The sequence below is a fragment of the Ahaetulla prasina genome, chromosome 1 (assembly GCF_028640845.1).
Source record: "Ahaetulla prasina isolate Xishuangbanna chromosome 1, ASM2864084v1, whole genome shotgun sequence".
Taxonomy (NCBI): Eukaryota; Metazoa; Chordata; class Lepidosauria; order Squamata; family Colubridae; genus Ahaetulla; species Ahaetulla prasina.
Window position 1 is genome coordinate 131312926 of NC_080539.1, and position 18147 is coordinate 131331072.

At 39.1% G+C, this 18147-nt stretch overlaps 1 protein-coding gene across 2 annotated transcripts in view; it reads right to left on the reverse strand.

Moving 5' to 3' along the window:
- Positions 1 to 16917, reverse strand: part of SH3BGRL2 (SH3 domain binding glutamate rich protein like 2) — a 28939-nt gene extending 12022 nt beyond the window's left edge. The window contains exons 1-3 of one of the 2 annotated variants that reach the window (XR_009154286.1): positions 16661 to 16917; positions 6808 to 6993; positions 1279 to 1325 (exon numbers count right to left, since the gene is read on the reverse strand). Coding sequence is in view for 1 of the 2 variants with exons in the window: in XM_058176087.1 (XP_058032070.1) it covers positions 6808 to 6993; positions 16661 to 16705 (231 nt within the window). In the remaining variant the exon portion in view is untranslated. The remainder of the gene's footprint in view (positions 1 to 1278; positions 1326 to 6807; positions 6994 to 16660) is intronic. The other variant, XM_058176087.1, reaches the window with a different exon arrangement.
- Between the last annotated feature and the right edge of the window lie 1230 nt (positions 16918 to 18147).

Sequence of the window (18147 nt, forward strand, 5' to 3'; positions counted from 1 at the left end):
AATATTTTAAGTGATACACAAGTACTTAGATTACAAAGAGAGTAATCATTTAAAAAATAGGAATAGTCTAATAAAAAATACAGTAAAGGTATAAAAAACACAAATTATAAAAAGGAAAGAACTTGGAGAAGAGAAAAAAGGGGGGAAAGCAAAATTGAGGGTGCAGTCAATAAAGAGCCTCAAAAAAAAAAAACTTCTAACTTTCTCCGGTACAGATATAAATATAAAATAGAATGACTTTATAAATAAATTTATTTATTTTTTATTTATTTATTTATTTAATCATATTTATATACCGCCCTATCTCCCGAAGGACTCAGGGCGGTTTACAGGCACTTAAAAACACATAAACACATAAATACAATATAAAAACAATTAAAAAACTTATTCTATAAGCCCGTTATTAAAATATAAAAATAAAACCCAATTAAAACCCATAAATTTAAAATCTAGCTCAAATCTAGCTTAAATCATAATGTACAATACTTATGAAATCAATAGAAGAATGTGGTTCATTTTTTTTTCTTTTTGGGACTTGTCAAAGTGAAGATAAAATGGGAGGCCTCTTGGAGGGAGTCAACTTATTCTCCAAAGCACCAGAGGGCAAGGACAAGAAACAATGGTTGGAAACTAATCAAAGAGAGACGCAACCTGGAATTAAGGAGAAACATCCTAACAGTGAGGACAATTAACCAGTGGAACAGTTGCCTTCAGAAATTGTGGGTGCTCCATTAGTGGATGTTTTTAAGAACAGTCTAGACCAGGGGTGTCAAACTTGTGTTGTCATGGCTGTATCACGTGACATATCGGGACTTTTGCCCCCTTCGCTAAACCAGACATGGGCATGGCCAGCACATGATGCATCCTACCTGTGGGCCGGGAGTTTGACACCCCTGGTGTAGACAGTCACTTATCTGAAATGATATAGATTCTCCTGCTTGAGCAGGGGGCTGGACTAGAAGACCTCCAAGGTCCCTTCCAGCTCATTCTATTCTAAGGAGGGCAAATAGGAAGCGAAGAAACTGCATGTGGCTAGTTGGCCTACCCATCCCTGCCCCAGTGAATGAACTGCTCCATATTAAAACTGGTGGCAGCTATTTAGCTAAGGAGGTTTTTAAAAAAATCTGCTTCCCCAGCCAGATGTACTTTGGTTGGCTCCTGGCAAGGGAGCTGCTGGAATCTAGCAAGACAGGCTAGAATCTACTCGAGACAAGCTTTCCCCACAATCCCTGCCTACTACAGATTACATACTTGAATTCACTTGCCTATAGCAATTACCTTTATAGATGCTAGCCGGTGTACAAAATGATGAAATGATCTGTTACCTTTAAAGAAAATAGGAAATGGTGAGAAAAATCATTTGGCAAATTGTCAGAGTCAAGACACCCTGCTTCTCTGATAATTAACGTGCAAAGGACAATTAAGGCCTGTGAGTTTTAAAAAAAGGATTCTTATCAGCACTGCTTGCAAGTGTCGACTTTATCACTTAAAAAAAACACCGTCCAGAATGTTGTAGATTCTTAAAGGAAAATTGTCTGGTTTTTAACCTATTTACTGCTTCACTCTATCCACCAACAGCTTTATGGTCTGAAGAGGAGCTTCCTTGTTGGAAATGTAAAAAAATCGAAAAACCTGGTCTTCACTGCTCATATGTAAAATACCTTGACCTAAAATCTTTTATTCTATAGCAACTCATGCAGTTAAGCAGGCTTTTATGCAAGTCAGATAATAATACCTTCCCTCCACAGAAGACATATTTTAAGTTTAACCTTGCAGGAATTTATTTAAGTACACTTTGAACCTTTTAAAAAAAATTCCTCATGCATATGATAAGCTCCTGCGTCTTAGCATTTCCATGTTTATTTCTACAATTTATTGTCTGCTTTTATACCCTGGGGCTGTCTTTCACTGGCAGAAGGTTACAAACGGGTTTTTTTTTTTTATTGGGGGAAAAAAATCCTACAACCAACAACAGTAAAACATGAATCACTGCAGCAGACTTTTCTCTCTTAACAGACAGTTAAGAGAGTGCTTTTCAGTAATTAGACAAGTCGTTCCACTGGCATAATTGGGTGTTGGGGGACTCTGGGCGGGCCATCGGGAGAGGGCTCCAAAAAATATCCAGCCATCAGAGCAGTGGGATTTGAAATATTTGACCCAATTAATTCTTTTCCTGTCTCAGATAATGTCATTACCTCCATATCACTATCCCCACAAAACCCAGAGTCTTTTACATAAGTATCTCAGCAACAGCAGCCATTTCAAACCAGTTCCCGAACAAACACTTTTAAAAATTGCTATATTACCCCCAGGGTATGTTCAAATTACCTCAGGTTAAGAACCATTGCCTTAGACCAGGTGTGTCAAACCCAATTTCATTGAGGGCCGCGTCAGGGTTATGTTTGACCTCAGGGGGACCACAGGGGAGAGGGGGGGATGGGAATGGCCAGCTCGAAGTCACTCATCAAGGTTCCATTTTCGGCCGTGACGGCCTCTTGCAACCCTTTGCCAGCAAAAACAGAGCTCAGGGGGGCCACAGGCGGCCTGCCTGGCTCCGTTTTCACTGGCAGAGGACTCTAGGAGGCCATCACGGCCAAAAAAGGAGCCTGGGAGGGCCGCATGCAGCCCACCCGACCTCCATTTTCACTGGCAGAGGCATCGTGGCCTGGTCCTTTACTGTTTCCAGGGTGGCCCCGCAGGCCAGATCTAAGCACCCCATGGGCCCAATGTGGCCTGCAGGCTTTGAGTTTGACACCCTTGCCTTAGACCATTGCTTGCCACTCCTGTTATACAAAATTCAAGGCAGCTCTTAAGGAGCAAACAAGTAAGAAAAGGAGAAACAAGATGCAAATAGCAAAACACTAAAAACAAGGAAACCAATGAGGGGGGCACTAATCCACCTGACCACTAGATGGCAGCAAGGAGTTTGCATTTACTGTATCACTTTGGTTTTTGAATCAACTGTCTAACTCTAAATGGACAATTGTAAGATAAAGAAATGATGGAGGATCCACTTCTACCCTTAAGCTATTGCCTGAGTGGTTAATAGGAGTTCTAGTACTACAAACAATCTTCCTCCTAAGGCAAACAAAGATGACTATTGTTTCAGAACAAGTGAAAGAATGGGTAGCTGTTGTTTAATGTTGCCTGCAAATTGTCTTTGGCTGTTCTTATGTACATCCCACTATCTGAAGCTTCTACCTCTGGGAGCTCTTTCTGCCAACCCCATATTATTCTGAACAAGGGCATGCATTGTGTATTGTTATGATTGTAAAACACCACCTGCAGCCTATTTATCAGTTGGCAATCCGCCTCTTATGTAGGATCAGGAGTTTTCCACTGAACTCTGTGTGCAGCTGTAACAAACACACCAAAATAAACTATTCCCACCAAAGCAATTCTTGACAAGCATTTACATGCCCGTAGTTTATTTATTTTTTTATTTCCTGAAAGATAACCATTTGTAAATAAATAACTTGGTTTTCTGATACCTCTACTTCCTAAAGGTCAATATGCTGCAGAAGTAATGCATTTACTACTATTTATTTATTTTATTTATTTTATTATTTTATTTTATTGGCTGCCCATCTTATCACATTATTGCTACAAGTTTAGTTAATATTGAGGTTGTGGGGTCCTAATCCTAAAAAGACTATTGTTTCTATTAGAAAACCAGACCATTCATTGTTAATTTAAAGAAATAGTTCCCGGAATATAAAGAATATAAATATAAAGAATATGTCTTCCTTTAAAAATAAATATTTCAACTTTAAGGCATTAAAAATTAAGTAAGAGCTCAAAAACATATTTTAGTAAAAAACAAAAAAAAAACCATAATAATATTGTGTCATTGGTAGCCAGCTGCTAACTGTTATGTATTTATCAGAGAAAGTAGCATTCTCAGGGTTTCTGCTCAAACACTAGAAAATCTCCAAAGATTGTGGTTTCATTTATTCTAGAACACTTGAGAACATACAGAAAAAGAAACCTTAACAGAGAAAAAAATAACATTTTTACAGAAAGCTCCTGGGAGATTTTTCAAACTAAGTTTCATTGTTTATAAAGCACTGTTGCTAAAGGACTGCTTTATTTGGAAAGTGTAGCACTTGATTTCTGTTTAGAAAGACCAAAAATTCTTTTATACTTCCCATGACCTATTTATCACAAAACCGAAGCTGTCATTTTTAGTCTTCAATTTTTAAAGCTCAGATTTTTAATACAGAATTGCCAAGCAATTGTAAATGGATTAAAACAGATTATTATGAATTCAGATATGCTAAAATTGTTACGCAAAAACAGGATTGTTATACATAACACATAGCTACTGTCAGATATATCCAGATGTTAGCTCAGTCCAAATTTCATCTTTTTTATTGGACATCCAACCATGCCTGAATATACATATAAATACTCACATCATAGATTCACTGAATCAACAGTACTGTTTGGTTAATAATCCAGTGAAATGTTGGTAACTGTTGCACTTACATTAGTCACAAAAGTGCAACCACTACACACATATGAATACACACAGTATCACAATTATTAACACTATTTCATTATGCTGTGCTTTTAATGATTTTTTTCAGTGCTAAGTAAGTAGTCTATTAATGGATAATTTATAATAGGTTTTTTTAATATTCATGATAGGCCCTTTAAAACCTTTAAATTTATTTATTTATTTACCTTGCCTGTAAACCTTGCCCATTAATGAATTAATGGAACTTGTTTCTATTATTTGAGTAACTCCTTCACATTGCAATTCAGGTTTTCAATCTGAAGTGGAAAGAGCATTTCTTTATTCCAATATAAACAATATGGCTCAATTGCTAGAAATATAAATAGGCTTTTAAGTGCTAATTCATGAAATGACTCATCAACCTGCAAACAGGTTATGGGTGAGCCCATACAAGAGCAATGGCACTTCAGGATCATATATTTAAAAAAATAATGATAGGAATTCAACATAAAAGTGACCAAAAATGGATTAATTCAAACCACTAGATTATGCTATTTAATTTAGGTGGTATCCTGCAGAAAAGCAATCCCTTCAAATCAACTTACTAGATATTATTACACAGTCCAACCAAGAGGTAGAAAGACATAGGAGGGCAGGAAAAACAGAGCCTTAACTTGTATATCTGACGATTTCAGACCACATAAGATTCTTAATCATACTATGTTTTCCTGAAAATAAGACTGGGTCTTACATTAATTTTTGCTCCAAAAGATGCATTAGGGTTTATTTTCCAGTTAGGTCTTATTTTCAGGAAAATATAGCACTAAATACGTCCATCTGGCTGACAATCTTAACTGGGCCTTATTTTTGGGCAGGGCTTATATTATCAGCATGGGGGGGGGGGAAATCACACTTATTTTCCAGTTGGGTCTTATTTTGGGGGAAACATGCTATCTCATGAATTCTTAATCTAATTGCAAAAACTCTCAGCAACAACATATTCATTCTTCTGGCAGAAGTAATCATTTTCTTCCCTGGCAATCTACTGTGTAACAGAAAAGAGTCGGAAAGAGAAGGAGAGGGGGGGAAATGTATATTAAAAAAAAGGCAATTGGCCGAGAAAGCAACTGAGAACCCCATCACCATATGATTCCTCCTCTTCTAAATTCAGCTTCATTTACCTTTAGTCTATGGCCTTCCAAAAGTTCAAGCGAATTTTTTTTTTAATTTGAATTTATATCCCGCCCTTCTCCGAAGACTCAGGGCGGCTTACACTGTGTTAAGCAATAGTCTTCATCCATTTGTATATTATATACAAAGTCAACTTGTATTGCCCCCTCAACAATCTGGGTCCTCATTTTACTTACCTTATAAAGGATGGAAGGCTGAGTCAACCTTGGGCCTGGTGGGACTTGAACTTGCAGTAATTGCAAGCAGCTGTGTTAATAACAGACTGCATTAGTCTGGTATAATTAGGCCCTAACAGAAGAAAAGACCTCCCCTTTTTAAGTAATTCTGCCATGAATCCTGTCTTCGTGCTTCTAGTTTCATGGGCTACAGTGGTGCTTGCAGCTTTTACTTTAATAATTAGGAGAAAGCCAAAATCTCAAATAATTTTTTTATTATGGTCACTGACCAGCATAGATAGAACCAGCAAACTTTTTCCCATCATTACTGGAAGGAAGAGACAAAAACAGACATCCTTTCATAACTCCTTGGGAGATGCTACTTGAGCAGACTGGCTCATGCGTAATCAATCAGAGAGTGGCAACCAACCTATTTCCACTATCCAAATCACTGTTTTAACATATGAAGAGTTAGAACAAAGAGTAAAATCAAAGAGAAAATTCTCTAATAAGATGAAACCTGACCCAACAAAAAATTTATACTGACCCAATGGTGAACACATTACTCTTCATGATGAATCTGATGAAGACAAAGGATTGGGAATTGCCCTGTCTTTATTTTATAGAGAATAAATGTTTGACATATCATGGGAGCAAGAAACACTGGGAATGTATATATTCAGATACAATCAAAATTTCTTAGAGACGTCTGCTTTAAAGAAACAGACAGGCTTCTCTTTCCTGTTGGTTTCCACCAAGCAAGGGCTTTTTAAAGTTCATCTAAGGCTAGAAATATGTCAGAGATGGAAAATCAATCACTAGATGTTTCATTATCCCATAATTCCTTGGTATAATCCAAAAACTCCTCCAGAGCACATGGGAGGGGATCTAATCACCATGGTGCCCTCCACATTCATGCTACATGGAGTTATTGTCCAATACACTCCTCGTTTTTCTTCTGTAACAAAATGGAGAAACCAAAAACTTTTGAAAGTTACTTACTCCACAGTACTCATCATTGCTGAAGATCTGGGGAGGCAATGGGTTGCCTTGTGCAGGCAGTTTGTCTTGAGGAATATTTTTATACATCCACCGCCTTTGCTCCTCTGACATGGTGATATCCACTTCTTCAAAGTCAATCTTGTTGGCTTCCAGAAATCGCACAACGTCTTGTTGCTTCTTCTTTATCTGGGAAAAAAGAAAGGCAGAACTAAGAGGTAATCGTTTGTTATTCAATCCAAGTGTGCAAGTCAATCATGGCAAAGTTTCTACTGTATGCAAAAAATCTAAAAGAGGTTTTCAGTCAGCAATAATGTAGATATTGTCTCTTCTTGATCAGAAAAAGTCAATTTACCCATCTGAGCAAGTTAGCATTATCTTCACCAACCATTCCTCCATTGTGCATAGTACCAAATTTTTATATCTTTGTGCATACAATAATCTCACTGAAGTTATTATGCATAGAAACAAAGTTTTTGCAACTGTCCATACATTCAAAAAGAAAAACCTCTGGTCTCAATTTATAATTATATTCTCAATCCCTATTCAAATTCCTAGTCAGAAAAAAAGGGCCAAATAATTGACCCAGTTCACTCTGGGAATCACAAAAGGATACTTATGTAGACCCTAAACCACACATCCCTATTTGCACCCATTTTAAAAATTCTAATTCCTTTATGTTAGCATTTTAGACCAACATTCTGGAAAATCACATTTTCTAGATAGGAGGGAGCTGTATGGATAAGAATTCAGAGATAGCATGGTCTTTTAAAGTTTCCAAATAAAGTGTATTTTTTAAAAAAAGAAAACTTAGATTCAGGAACGAAACATAATAAAACAACAGAGAATGAAGCCATTTCTCCAACACATAATTTACTCAGTGGGATATACAGTAGACTAAACAACAATGCCTATTATGAAAGCTTTACTAAGGACCTCCAAAAAGGGGGAGGGGAGAGGGGTTCAGTAGCAGTTTGCTATAGCAACCGCTTCAATATGAACATCTCAGGAGAGGGTGTTGATTTGCCAGGGCAGATGTTCAAAGGTACTACAGAGGCTAGTTGGGAAGATGTATTAAAATATGCTCTATAGTTTTTGTTTTTAAAAAGCAACTGATCAGACTAATGTGCTAACTGAAGTGCAGTGTATGCAGCTGACACGCATAATCCAGAGAAATTGTTCACCTTTGAAATGGGGATCCCACCAAAAAGCTCAATGTCTGGAGGACATAACTCAATTCTAGATGGTCCAAACTGATCATTTCCCACACACCATTCCTGCTTCTTCAGGAAGAGGAAGGAAGATCTTCTATGGCTATTTCAACCCTTCATACTACTTTAGCTTCCTTGCCCTGGTCTTGACAAAAAGCATTTTTCTTTTTACAATTCATAAAGAATATGCTTTCAGATGACCCACAGGAAGGAACAATGTTGTTGGAAGTGAAGAACATCAGTTCTAGCAACAAGACTAATAGGAACAATGAAGTCTAATAACATCTGGAAGGCCACATTTCACTGACTCTGTTCCAGTGGTGAAATCCAAATTTTTTTACTACTGGTTCTGTGGACATGGCTTGGTGGCGTAGCAGGAAAAGGATATTGCAAAATCTCCATTCCCACTCCACTCCAGGGGAAGGATACTGCAAAATCCCTATTCCCTCCCCACTCCTGGGGGAAGAATATTGCAAAATCTCCATTCCCACCCCACTCTGCTACTGCTACCCCACTGCGCTACTGCTACCGGTTCTCCAGAACCTGTCAGAACCTGCTGGATTTCACCCCTGTTCTGCTCCCACCTCCACTGAAAAGGCTAGTAAGACACAAAGTGATGATTAAGAGATTCATTAAAAAACAATTTAAAAATACAGTATACCAGATAGGCCGAGAACTTTAGGTTTCAAAATAACCCTGAAAGATTAACCTTAGACATCAAATTAAAGTAAATATGCTAAAGTAGCACATTTTATTAATTTCTGAATAAACAAAGCAAAACAAAAACAAATATAAAACTCCTTATTTATGTAAAGTAATGTATTATTTTTTCATTACTAGCAACTAATTATTGGTAAAAATTAGTTTGTAATGCTACAGATGTTTAAATCCAGCTCAACTGTCTCAAAAATACCCTGCAGAAGAAAATGTCTTTCTCAATTCCCAGTATTTTATTGGATTGTATCCAGAATGTGCTGTTTGATTATTTCAAATTATTCATTTTATTAAACATTCTACTTTTTCAAGACAACATATTATAACTAAACAAGTGGAATTTTTCCATGACTAACTTTGCAATTCTACCCAATGAACTTTGGACAATCCAGAAAATCTGCAGAGAAGAAAACTTTTTGTTGTCTAGTTTTCATTTCATTGTACTAAGAAGTAGGGGGGAAAGAGATCATGTTATATTATATATATTCCAAAATTCTCAGAATAATGGGAGGTGGAATCCTGCATAAGGTTCCCCCACTACTAGGTCGGTACAATCCTTCAAAACAGATGCTTTAGAAAAGTGCATACAAAGCACATCATTCTGAACCAATCAAACCATTATATCTTTTCAGTGAGAACAAATAACCAGTGGAACAGATGGCCTTCAGATGTTGTGGGTGCTTCATCATTGGAGGGTTTTAAGAAAAGACTGGACAGCCACCTGTCTGAAATGGTATAGCGCAGCAATGATTAACCTTTTCGGTACCGAGTGCCGAAACTGGAGTGCGCCAAAACCCAGAAGAAAGCAGCTGGCTGGTACACATGTGCACACCGGAACCCAGAAGAGTAGCTGGCAATGGCGTGTGCCCGCTGAGAGGGTTCTGCGTGCCACCTCTGGCACACGTGCCATAAGTTCGCCATCATAGGTATAGGGCAGTGATGGCTAACCTTTTCCGGACCGACTGCCCAAAGCACACCCGAACCCCCAAAATGCAACGCACATGTGGGTGCGCCCATGCATGTGTATGTGCCCCCTGCACACCCCACCCCTGCATGCATGCGCTGTGTCCCACATGTGCCCTGCACACACACCCCTGCACGTGCCCCGCCCCTGCGCATGCGTGGCAGAGACCCAGCCGGCCGGCAGGAGGCGCATGCAAATGCGTGGCAGAGCTGAACTGTGGCAATGGCTTGTGTGCCATCAGAATGGGCGCTGCGTGCCACCTCTGGCACACGTGCCATAGGTTCGCCATCGTAGGTATAGGGTCTCTTGCTTGAGCAGGGAGTTGGACTAGACTTCCAAAGTCCCTTCAGCTCTATTCTGATTGATTGTTCTTTTGGCCCAGCTGTTCAGTTAATCCTATTTCCACAGGCACATACATTCACAGGCACTCTGTTTCACTGTATCCTAATACAAAGCAAAATAGCCATAGATGCCCGAGGAGGCAGAGACCGCCAGGAGCAACCTCTGAACAACCATGCAAGGCTGAAAGGAGGACCAGCTGCTTTAAGTGCTTAAAAAGAAGGGCACACTCTAATGTTCTAAATCATTCTTTCACAGAATTTGCAGGTCTCTGTAGATTAATGGTGCCAAGTAACTGAGAAAAGGGGGGACGCAAAAGAACTATAAAGAAAAAGTGGGTATTAATCTGTCAAAACCAGGTTATGGTGCACTTACCACAAGGCAAAACACTGTACAGCATATTTTACAAAATAGGTTCTAAATGCTAGCAGTTTATAGACAGCTTAGGAACACTTTGTTGGTAGCAAGGTGGCAAGGTGTAACCTGACTGACAAACAGGTAATCTGAGGATATTTAGTAGAGGGTTAGAAAACTGAATACACAAAAACTAAGAAGGCAGTATCCAGACCAAATAGTACATATTCTAACTCCACATGTAGCGCTATGCTAACATAGTTTGTTTTGATTATTTTTTCCCATAAGTCACAATGACTGAGCTCATATATAAGATACAACCATAAATCATGTTTTACAAATCGCAATATAAAATTTGCAAATTGTGTGAATCTGGAACTAAAGAAATCACATTTTGCTGTTCAGTATTTGATGAATCTAGAAATTAAGCTGAATAAGGCAGCCAAGCACTTGAGGCTTGCAAATTTTGCATCGCCTGTTTGCACAAATTTTATTTTTATACGCTTAATGGTAAAAAAAGAAAAGACTGCCTTAAAACCCTCAGTTCAAGATTTCTCATACGTAAGATTGAAAGACTTTTGCTTTAAAAGTACACATCCGACTGCATGCTCTGTAGATTAATGGACTACCTGCAGAGCATACTTTAAAAATTTATGGAGCTGGTGAAAACGACTATTTTCTGTTGGCATCTTGCATTCTTGTTTAAAAAGAACAATTAGCTCAGCAACCGGTAAAATGCACAGAACAGAATTTCTGCATGCTGCTCTTTTTTTCTTTCCAAGAGCTAAATCTGGAGCACGATCAGCAGATGGATGACAGGAGTTGGGTAAGCAAACACCAATATTATTAAGCAGTTTAAAATGACTCAAAATGTAAATCAGCCAGTCAGGGATTGGGAAAATAAGACTAAAAACATGCCAGTTGTTGCTCAACAGAGTGGTCTTGAGTTCTGGCTCAGAATTTTGAAATATTCTTTGATTAAGCAAAGCATATCTGAATTCTAAAAGAGGAATTAAGAATGCTTTTGGGGAGCAGCATATTTATGCTGTGTGATCAGAAACCAGGAAAAATATTCAAAATATATACCATATTTTTCGGAGTATAAGACACACTTCCCCCCCAAAAGTGGGTGAAAATTTTGGTGCATCTTATAGACCAAATAAGGGCCAGTTTTCGTTCTCCCTGGTCCCCAGATGCACTCTACAGTCTTCCACATGGTCTGTTTTCACCAAAAACCGGCCTTTTTTTGCCAAAAATGGGCCTCTTTGGGCTCCTGAACCCTCCGTGCATCATGTTTCTGCCCTCCCCAGCCCCTAGAAGCACTCTGCAGGCAAAAAATAGACAGGTTTTTGGTGAAAACATGATGCACGGAAGGTTCGGGAGGCCAAAAAGTGGGCCTGATTTTGGCATGCAAAGTGCTTCTCGGGCCAGGAAGGGAGAAAACATGACGTGCGGAGGCCAAAAACTATTTTTTTCTTGTTTTCTTCCTCTAAATCTAGGTGCGTCTTATAGTCTGGTGTGTCTTATAGTCCAAAAAATACGGTAGTTTTCTATACTTAATATTTTGTAAACCACACAATCTGATCAGATCTCTGTATCTTATTTCAACAAACTGAGAGCCAGTTTGGCATTAGTTAAGACGCTGGGCTGGCAATCGAGAGACTGAATTCTATGCCTCCGTTAGGCATAAAAACCAGCTAGGTGATTGATTGAGATACTCTTTCAACCCTGCCCACCTCACAAGGTTGTTGTTGTGGTGAAAATAGGAGGTAGGAGCATTACAGGGGTGAAATGCTCTCGATTCGGACCGAACCACGTGATCCGGTAGCAATCATGGCTGCTGTTCGGCGATCCGGTAGTGATGGCGGAGCAAAGCTCCACCCATCCGCCTGGTTTATAACCAGAAAGTAATGTTTTTTTTACCTTCTGTGCATGCACAGGTTTTGCGCATGCACAGGTCTGCACGCGCATGTGACACACATGTGACGCATGTACTTCCGAACCGGTAAGGAAGGTAAGTAGATTTCACCCCTAGAGCATTAGGTATGTTTTCTAAGGTTCCTTAAAAATATTTCTCTTCTAAGCATATATCTGACTCCCTTTTTTCTGATGGTACAAATTGTACTATATCTGTCCCCATCTTCTCAATGAATGGCAGTATGTAATGAAATCATCTACATATAGATAGAAAAACCTTAAGTGATTAGAGACCAGAGTAAAGTGGTCATACAAGATGTATCTATATATTACTCACACAAGATGTATCTGTATATTACTAAAGCTCTTGATATCAAGACCTTTAATTGGGTGAAATGGTGGATCCTAGAGCAATAATTTTTGAACCAAGGTACTTCAAATGCCTTTACAGAATGTCTCCAAAATCTGGGACACATGACTTCTGAGGGATTAAATTTGGGGAAGCTGTGACTGCTTCAGTGCTGTTGGTTGCTACTGTGCTGCTGCTGTGGTTATGTAATCTTCATTTTCAACATTCTGTGACAGTTTACCAGCAAGCCTTTATTTCCTCACTTTCTCCACCAACCAGGAGAGGGGAGGGGAGGGGAGGGGGAGATTTCCAATACTCCCTGCCAGATTCTCACAAAGAAAGTCAATGGGGGGAGGAATAGCAATAGCAGGAAAATCGCTTCTTCTATTACTGCTTTTTTGCCCCACTTTGGTTATTCCGATTTTGTTTAGGTAAGGAAATATCTTTGAAACATTGGGGCGTTGATTGTCTAATTTTATACAACGTTGTCTCATCCTGTACATTGTTCATTCTGAAGAGTGCTCTACATTCAATATAATAAGGTAGCAATTGAAATCAAGGATGAAAGACTTAAGATTAAAGTCCTGCATTTTGTTAGTATTATCAGAGTCTATTATTCCTAAAAATACTGAATTTCTGAAGTTACTGGCAACTTCTATCATTCATTAAAAATGAATTTCTGCTGTAATCCTCAATTCACTTATATGGAAGAAAGGTCCCTGAATAATGTAGAGAGTATTTCTAAATTTAAAAAAAAAATCCAAGAAGGGCAACCATATTAATCCACAGAAGGAAAATATATATTTTGTAGCCTATTACAGATTTTTAAAAATGGTAGAAACATTTACACACCTAGAGTCCATTCTATCAGATGTGCAAAAATAAGCTATAGTAAAAGGGGTTGGCTTTCAATTTAATTGAAAAGCTTCCCCTTGTTTTTACTCAGTAAACAAAGTACCTCACCTCTGTAATAAAATGCAAAAGAGATTCCACAAGCCTGACATGTTCCTTTATTTATATATTATCCATAACAATATTGTACTGGAGTCATAATAAAGAAATGGGGGTTAAGGGAAATGAAGCACCTCTGTTAAGTAAAGAGCACTCTCAATTCAGTAATTTCAAATGTCTGTTGAGGAAGAATAGCTTTTTTTATATACAAATGATCACAATATTTTATCAAGTACATTCTGAGAATTCTTTCACTTCTATCTTGAGAATATACAGTGGTACCTGTAGCCATCGTTAATTGGTTCCAGGAGGCATGATGAGTAGCAAACAAGTTTTTACCACTAGTAAAAAAATCCACACTTGCATAGAACCCTCCCTCTTCCCCTCCTCCTGCCGGTCCGCCAAGCCGGAAAGGTTGGAAACCGCTGGTCTACATTATGGCTGTTGCACTATTACTGCTGCAGAATTGCCAGTAGCACTTCTCAGACCTATTAATTACTGAGAAAGGAACAGTGGTGTTGAAAGTGCTTAAGGCCACACCACTTTTCACAGGGTATGGACTAGAAAAAAATATTCTAGCATTAAATTTACGTATACCGTATACACCGTCCCTTTGCTTTGAGCAAGAGAATAATTTGCTTATTTTAGTAGTTCAAGCATTCAATTACAGATATGGCACCCAGGAAATGAGTAATAAACTTTAAAGGAAGGAAGGATTTCCTGAATTGCACAAGGCACATAGGCACAGAGCCAAATACAAATAGTACAACTTGATGTATGCCTCCGCAAATATAAGCTCTGCTAAGCCTAGTGAGACTTAGTAGAAAATCCCAGGTTTTTTATTTGAGAGAGGGACAGCATTTTCAGTTTCTTGGTTATTTTAATTATTGTTTTTAAATATGTGACACAGATTAAACATTTTGATGATGTATTACTATAAACCACTTGCTAAAAATAGACCGACAGTTCTACTACGAGAGAGGCTTTTATTGTGAATGTTCAGAGATTGCTCATTATACAGGTTCTAAAAAGATCTAATAGTTTACTCAGCAGGCTCCTGAAATGGATAAATACTCATTATTGGCTATTAACATACAGCTACCAAGCACAATACATACTTTGTGCCAAACCACACTGTACTTCAGCATTTATTACATGAATGGACAGAACGCAAATATCACACACAGCTATCAGATCTATCAAAAACTGCGGAGTCCACAGGGGCTGCATACATGTGTTTTACAGAAAGCAAAGTTCAGTATCACAACACTGAAGGAAAAGCAGTTATGGGTATAGAAAATCTCCTTCAATGATGTTCATAAAAAGCCCATGCACGTCCATATTTATGCTTACCTTGACAAGAATATATAACTCAACAGAGTTCTCTAGAGATAGCAAAATTAGTTACAGCAGCAGAAAGTCTAAGGATTATAAACTACCTGTACAATATGTCTAACAGCCTTTCCTAACTTGGTGCTCATTAGTTTTCAAACTGCACAAGGCCTGCAGGAAATAAGGCCAGAGATGGCTATCTCTGTTATTACCGTACAAAAGACAGTAGACTTAAAAGAGTTAATGGGGGTTCACTTTGTTCACATTATCATATATATAGACACCAATCCTACATTCTTTGAGCAACAATCCTTACAGTGCCAAAATATCGCCGTGTCTGTGCAAAAGGGAAATATCTAAAGACTAAAAGTATCTTGAGAAAGAAACAGAAAGACAGAAAAATGATATTAGTGGGGACCACTGAAAAAACATTTTTTAAAAAATAGTGGATATGCCAACCACATGTAGCTGAAATTTTAAGCACATTTACAGAGGCAGCTTAATTACTTAAACAGCACATGATACAAAGCAAAACTGTTTATTTTCGAAGAGCTGTGGGTGTTGGTTTAGTTTGTGCTTTCTAATCATTTTAGTGTAAATTCTCTCACCTTCCTTCAATAGATTAGTTTACTATCAAGATCTTAGCAAGCCTTAAATTTGACTTGCATCAGAAATACAACTTTTTGAGGTTTTGTGTGGATTGAAAAATGCTATTGAAGCAGCAATTTTATAGTGAATTTAATGTGTTTACAAACTTAATTATGTGTATATAATTACAAGCTCTGTTATGAGCTCAGATGAGCTCTGGCATGTTGATGACAGTGGATTGTTTATCGTTGGGTGTTGGAAGATATGTGTGGTAGGTTTTGTGTTTTAATCCTGTACATTGCCCAGAGTCACTTATGTGAGATGGACAGGCATATAAATCATATAAATGCATAAGGGCTTCTGATGCACCTACCAATCCCATTTCTAAGTATGGGACTCCTTTTTCAAAAAACACAGTGTTATTCATTATGGTCATTAATTATTAACTATTAATTATTTCATTTTAAAACGGGGGTCACTCCAATTTTTGGAAAGGGTAACAAGGACGGTAAATGCTTTTGATGTATACTTATTTTCTTTCAACCTTTCATATTACAAAATTAAAGGAAATAGGGGGCCAGTAAACAACATTATTAGTAAATTACAACATGCATATTCCAGCCCGCCCGAACCCAGAGATTCTGCAACCGAGAGGCTCCCGATAGGACAGCTCGCCTCGTCACTCTCTATCGGGGGGGAAAAAAGGCTGTTATTAGCCACGAAAAACAACTACTCCGCTTTCCAGAGTTACGGACTTTGTTGTCCACGGTAGACATGTCTCTCTCTCTCTCTCTCTCGGCTCCGCCGGTTCCCTACTGAAAGATTTCGCGCGCGTTTTGCTTTCTGTCGGGTCGCGATTTCGACAGCCTCGGTGCATAGATGCTCCTGGGGGAGTGGGGGGGGGCGTCTGTCGAAGGCATAGCCTTCCTTCCCTAACCTCGCGTCCCGAGTGCGATGGATAACTCTCCTACCATCGTCCAGCCACATGGATCGTGCGGGACTAAGGCGTGATGGGAGTTGTAGTCCGGGCCAACATATTTGAGGACACCCAAGAGGCAGGGGCGATGAATGAATTCAGTGGCTCCCTCGCCTGATCGTTGGGACTTTCACGCTCCCCAGCCTCCCTTTTCCACTCACCGCCACGGAACAAGAGGAAGACGCGACGAAAACCCGAATGACCATCTTCCCTTCTTTCCTCCCTCCCTACATGCGCTTCAAGGCAGCTCCCTCCTGTGCCAAAGTCTAGAAGCTGCGAGCCTTCCGCGCCTCCGTGTCGCGCCGCTTCGCCTAGACTAGAGTCTGCCTAACCAGCGCCTAGCCTGCCTCGCTCCTCTAAGCCCTTCCGCCCTACGAGCCCGCGATCGCAGGGCGCGCCGCAGATAAGCAGGGCTGCGAGTGACTCTGAGATGCGGCAGGAATCCGAAGATAAGGGGAGGGGGGAGGGGGGAGGATTCAGGGTGCAGAGATGTCTGGGAAATGTAGTTTTACGGGCCCTGGCATAAAACCGAAGCTGTACGACTCCAAGTGAGGAATCCTTCCCTTTCTCTTCCTTTTGAGAGAAGGCTGATAACATGCAAATAAATAAGGGACGGCACATACCATCACTTTGTTATTGGAAAAGGTAACAAAATCATCTCAATGACAAACCATTGGAATAAAGAATATATCAGTTGAACTGAGAACAGTTGTAATAAAGAATTGACAGGTATTCAGCTATTTCACTGACCCTCCTTAACAGATATTTATGGAAAGATGATAAGCAAAGAAGGGATGGGAGGGGGAAAACCAATGCAAAGACAAAAGCCATTGAGTGGTTGTGCATTTTCTTTAAATACCTACAACCTAACATTATTTTATATATATATATATATAAATTATAAACCAATCCATCACTGACAATGCTGCTGCCCTACAAAGCGACATTGACTATGTGTCAGAATGGTCACGCATTTGGCAACTCCAAATCTCAACTAATAAATGCCCTGTCCTGCACATTGGCAAAAAAAATATATATCAGAACACCAAATACAAGTTGGGCGGAAACGATCTCATAGACGACCCCCACTTTGTTAAGGACCTAGGAGTACTCATCTCAAACGATCTAAGCCCCAGAGCTCACTGTAACAGCATTGCCAAAAAGGCATTAAGAATTGTTAACCTAATCTTGCAAAGCTTCTTCTCCGGTAACATTGTATTGCTAATGAAGGCATATAAAACCTTTGCCAGACCAATTCTTGAATACAGCTTATCCGCCTGGAATCCACACTCTATATCGGACATTAACACGATTGAGCAGGTCCAGAGGTGTTTCACAAGAAGAGTACTCTTCCTCTACTCACAATAGAATCCCTTATGCCACCAGACTTGAAATTCTGGGCTTGGACAATCTGGAACTGTGTAACCTGTGGTCCGATCTAAGCATAGTACACAAAATTGTCTGCTACATCTTACCTGTCAATGACTTCTTCAGCTTCAACCACAATAATACATGGCAAACAATCAATACAAATTCAAGGTAAACCCTCCAAACTCGATTGCAGAAAATACAATTTCAGCAACAGAGTGGTCAATGCCTGAAATGTTGTACCTGACTCCATTGTTACAGCTTCAAACTCTCACATCTT